The 5,604-nt window shown below is 29.1% G+C and overlaps 1 protein-coding gene across 1 annotated transcript in view; it reads right to left on the bottom strand.

The window, feature by feature from the left end:
- Positions 1 to 2,853: 2,853 nt before the first annotated feature.
- LOC108692714 (NAD-dependent protein deacetylase sirtuin-7) overlaps positions 2,854 to 5,604 on the bottom strand; it is an 8,175-nt gene continuing 5,424 nt past the window's right edge. The window contains exons 3-4 of the mRNA XM_018201105.1: positions 5,111 to 5,326; positions 2,854 to 4,205 (exon numbers count right to left, since the gene is read on the bottom strand). Coding sequence (XP_018056594.1) covers positions 3,047 to 4,205; positions 5,111 to 5,326 — 1,375 coding nt within the window. The 3' untranslated portion in view covers positions 2,854 to 3,046. The remainder of the gene's footprint in view (positions 4,206 to 5,110; positions 5,327 to 5,604) is intronic.

The following is a 5,604-nucleotide window of genomic DNA, read 5'->3' as shown; positions in this document are numbered from 1 at the left end:
TGTGTGTGTGTGTGTGTGTGTGTGTGTGTGTGTGTGTGTGTGTGTGTGTGTGTGCGTGCGTGCGTGCGTGCGTGCGTGCGTGCGTGCGTGCGTGCGTGCGTGCGTGCGTGCGTGCACGGACACATATGTTTCTTTACATATTTTTATATTTGTGATACTTACTGGAAATAATAATAAAAATATTATTTTATTTTATCATATAAATAAATCAAATTAGACCAGCAGCGGAATTCTGTAAATCATTATGTGCTCATAATGACAATTGCAGATATCTTATATAGTAAAAAAGCTACGCAACTGTCGTTATAAACACAAACGAGTTACAGAATACAGGGACAGAGTACCTATCATGGAACAAGTCGGAATGGATTCCGATCGGAATTATTCAATAATTCCCTATATTTCTATTGTTTTCTAGAGAAAATGGAATTATTTCCGATAGGAATTTATTCAGACATGTTCTATGATAGGTATCCTTCTGTATCCATTCTAATTTGGTATTTGTTATGGTTTTTTTTGCTTTGTTCATTGTCTTATAATAATGTGTGATAGCAAAATTTACCTTAAACAATTTAATTGATTGCACTACAATTTATATTTCTATTTGCAAAGATATATATAGTCTATTTAATTTAAAATTTTCAAAGGGAAAGATCATGTAAAAAAAAGATTTGCATATTTTGCTCTTTTACGCAAGTATCAAAACATTTGTTACATCGCTATGTAAATAGGAGAAAAAAAAACAAATCGAACTGAAAAATAAAAACATCCAAAGTCTTAAGGAGGTTCTCGCGCTACTTCTTATAATCAATAGACAATTTAAATAAAAAAATTAAGGTGATTCTTTAAATCGAATTATCATAGAAATATCTAATTTTTTTTTATATAATGAAGTTGAAATACTGAAATTGACGTGTGCAAAACTTTACGGTAAATTAATGATGAAATAAGAAAGAAAAAAAATGTTGAAAATATGATTTATATATAATTTTTATATATAATTTAATGACAGGATAAAGCTCACAAACGCTTCTTTGATTAATTGCGCACAAATCTTATCATAGACTTTTCTCAAAAACGAGATTATAATAGTTAATATATTCTAATAGAGATTGTTGCTGTAGTCAAAGTCTCGCTATTTTGAAGCATTTGATGGACCAATTAGAAGAAAGAATTTTACAAACTGACCAGTTAAAAAACATTTCGAAGCGTTTGCAGCATCGCGTTGACCGTACCATATATATTTAAAAAATTACGATTTTAATGATAACAAAAAATATAGATCAACAGCTATTCTGAACAACTATTCTGAAAATTTACGTTGCATAAACTTACATATAAATTTAACCTCGAAAAATAAACATAATTTCATCTTGTTTTCATTCGATGATGATGCAGCTCTTATCGTAATATCGTTCCATACTATTTTATTAAGATATACACGTAATTTTAATATTTTATTCAAATTATGCAGATATTTGTAATTTTGAGTGGACCCTGATGAAACACTCCAAATTTTCGGCACTTTACTAAAGAATCACCTTAAAATTAAAACGATTTAAATAATATAATAAAAACATTATCGACAATTTCTAATTTGTACAAAATCAACAATGATTATGTATAATGACATTAATATCATTATATGTAATTGACATTATTTCAAATTAACAAAATAAAACGCTCATTTGATGACAGGCTTGATTGATATGCTTGAAGTTATATATTATTGAAGTTATGTATCTCAATGATAAATGTTTTGCTCTTAAAATGATGCACGTGGCAAAATATGTAAATAATAATAGATAATAACATCGTAATTATATATATAAATTTAAAGACTACTATTGATAAACTGAATATCAATATTTCTATAAGTAATATACGTAACTATACATACACGCGCTGTTCATTAGACACAATGTTCTTATTTTTCTTTATTGAAATCAATTTAGATAAAACTTTACTAGAATAAACTTAAATTTTTATTCTGTAATTATATTTTCGAAATGGTGGTCTTATATGCAAGTGTTTCAAATTAAGAAAAAATATATATACAGAATAAGATTTTACATATGTTTGTAATGTAAAATTACATATATTTATTGTAGAATTAAATATCTTCTTAAACAATAAATATTAATGAAATTTTCTTTTAATATTATTGATATAATCAAGCTTCTTATTATGTATATATAATATTACTGACTTATTTTATTAAACACAAGAACCTCCTTAAAGTTTCTGAATAGTCACTTTAGCTTTTTATTGAATCGGGATGTCATAAACGAGAAACACATCAATATGCATGTCTATTTTCATTTCATGAGCCTTTTCGACTGACTATCAAGGGAGAGTCTTTGTTCATTTTTGCAAATGCTTTAAAGCGATCTCATCATTTTGTTTTCAAATTCTCTTTATTTACAAATGGCATGCAAGAAAAAATCAACGCTTATGACACATTTCTCACTTATGATGTCACGATTTCAATATGGCTGAAATGAATACTGAAGAGCCTTAAAGATAAAGATTAAACATTTCGTTGAAAATTATAAATAATTATTGTTCAAAAACTTTATTAAAATGTGAACTCCATTTGTTTATTTCGGAGAAAAGGTCTATTTTTTTTTAGCTGAAGTTCTTGCACACTATGTCGAACTTTAAGCCTATTCTTTTTAGCTGAACTTTTTGCACGATACATCTTTCTTCCTTTTCTCTCCACATTGGAAAGAAAGAGAAAATATATGAACCGTGCAAAAAGTTCAGCTAAAAAGAATAGGCTTAAAGTTCGACATAGTGTGTATTTCGAAGCAAGCAAAAATAATGGATTGCATCACTAGAAAATACTTCCAAAAATTTCAGTCTATTTTTTTAAAGCTTTAATACTGAAATCAAATTGCTATAAATCTACAAAATATGCACGAGTTTTATTATGATATGGAGACTGTAAATACTTATATATGTAAATATATTGTATATGATTATTGTATAACCCCGATAAATAGTCGGTCACAAGCATATTGCATAAATTTACATAGAGTGGATGCTACCGCTTCCTCTTCATACCCTTACGGTATCCTTTACCAAACCAGCCTGGATTTTTTGGAGATGCTATGGAAGTATCCGCTCGAATCACTAGTGAATCACCTTCCTCTTGCTTTTGTTCATTCTTGATGTTTATTGGTTCTGGACAATCTCCGTCACGTTGATAATACAAACAGGTAAGGGAGCTTTCATGCTCCATACAAAATGAACAAGCTGGTTTCGGTTTTGGTGTTTCCACTGGCATGTTTGGTATTTGTATAAAAGGATAATAAAATAATGGTGTCAATTGTGGATACATATACATAGGAGGAAATGGCAAGCCCATAGATAGAAACGGCAAAGCAGTGAAAAAAGGTGCCGGATAGGTAGTTGTTATATCAGTCACTGCTAAGGATGATATGCAGTCTTTTTTGTCAATCTCTTCTACCATGCATTTAACATTTTCATCGCTGCTTTGACTTAGAGGTTCTTTAATTGCTGGCTCCTCAAGACACGGTTGAGTCTTAGTGAATTGTTCATCATTTTGAAGCTTTATCGCATGAAAAAAGATTGGATCCTTTGTACGATTATAAAGCGGTATCTCTAGACCTAAATGACTCATAATTTTTCTCATTACTTCGTCACATTTTCCATTTATCTTCAAAACTGCATTCTCATCTTTCGGAGTCCATTGCAAGTTAATAATGTACAGAGAAGCTCTTTTCTGAACAGGCTTATCCATTTGCCATAACCATGGATACTTCTTAAGAACTTTCAGACTAGACCCTAAACACAATATAACATCTGCTTGCTTTGCAGCTCTAGTTGCCCCGTTCCAATTGATTGGCCAAGGCAAATTACCTCTTTCACCAAAATGAACGATAGAATCTTGCAGTATTGAATTACATCTGTGACATAATCTTCCTGTACCGTGTTGATATCGTGCAGTCTTTTCAGTTACATCAAAAAGTCTCCAATATTCTCTAGATGGTTTGCATGTTCTACAAACTTCTACATACATATTGCCGTGTACCTCGGAGAGAAAATTACGCGGAATACCACTGCGTAAGTGTAATCCATCACAGTTTTGAGAAACTACATGTTTGAGGATTCGCGCCTTATATAATGCATAAAGGGCCATATGGGTCAAGGTTGGCTCAGCTTGACTCAGATCATGATTCCTGTCGAAAATATAAATAATATAAACAATATAAATAAATAAACAAATAAATAAATAATAAATAGGAGCATCCTATTTATTTTGTATATAGGAATGTCAAATGTTTTGGCGCCTTATCATACTTATATTATTAGTTTCAGATTGATTGTGTTTAATGTCCGAAAGTTTTGGCATACAGATCTGAGATAATTAAATTTTAAAATTAAGAATATATATTGTATTCATAACATCTAACTTTGACTGATGATTAGCGTTCTCTCTCATATTTGTGTATAATATCTAATAAATATAATATAAAAATACAGTCGAACCTCTATAAAAGTAACTCGGGACTGATCGACCTCCATAAAAGTAAACAAATGTGTGAACATATGTGCTCGATTATTATATGGGAGGGCTAAGACTTTTTTGGAGGTTACATTACTTTTATGGAGGTTAAAATAAAAACTGAGAACTTTAACTTTACGAACTTTCATTCGACTGTGTATGTAGTATATAAATATATTTCTTACGTTTACTGTTATATTGACAGATTATATATTATTATATTTATTGCACTGTAATTACCATTGATAACTGTACAATATTAAAGAGTAAATTATCTTTAATTTATTTGTGCCAAATAATAAATAAATGTAAACCTAATTGACATAAAGGAACAAGAAATATAAATCAAAATTTAAAAAAACAAAATCTTTCATAAATATTGAACAAAATCTCTCAAATATTAAACTTGTTAATTAATAAAGATTAATAAATTGAAATGAAAAAAAGTTTATTAATCATTATATAAAATCTTTCATAAATTTTATTATACAATCTCTATATTTGTGAAGATTAAAATAAGGTTATTGCAAAAAAAAATTATTGCCATATAGGATTAAGTTCAATTAAAATGATTCCTACCCAATGTCCTTTCCTTGTTGCATACGAGTCCAAACTCCATTAGTTCCTCTATAATCTGGAATAGATGCTGCTGTGCTAATACCAGCACCAGTGTATACTGCAAGTGACGTTGCTCTACTGATTGCTGCTGCCAAACGTATACATTTTTCCTCCAAGATTTCAGGTGCATCTTCAATCTCTTCCAATCTCGCCTTTATTCTATCTCGTTTTTCTTGTCTATAACAGACAAGCAAATTACAAATCATTTTATATATTTCTACTTAAAATTAAAAGACATATTAAATATATTATCTCTTTAATTTTGCTATCAGTGAATTATAAATGATAACCATAATATATATCGATAATAGGATATAATGTATTAATAATTTACATTAAAAAATTTTATTATTTACTCTATTATCGTCATTTATATCTCCAGTTCAAATTATCAGGGCTCGATCTTATTTCAAATAAATTTATTTAAAATATATAATTTATTTTAAAAAAATTGA

This window comes from Atta colombica, unplaced genomic scaffold (assembly GCF_001594045.1).
Source record: "Atta colombica isolate Treedump-2 unplaced genomic scaffold, Acol1.0 scaffold80, whole genome shotgun sequence".
Classification (NCBI taxonomy): Eukaryota; Metazoa; Arthropoda; class Insecta; order Hymenoptera; family Formicidae; genus Atta; species Atta colombica.
This window is presented reverse-complemented; position numbering and strand designations above follow the sequence as displayed.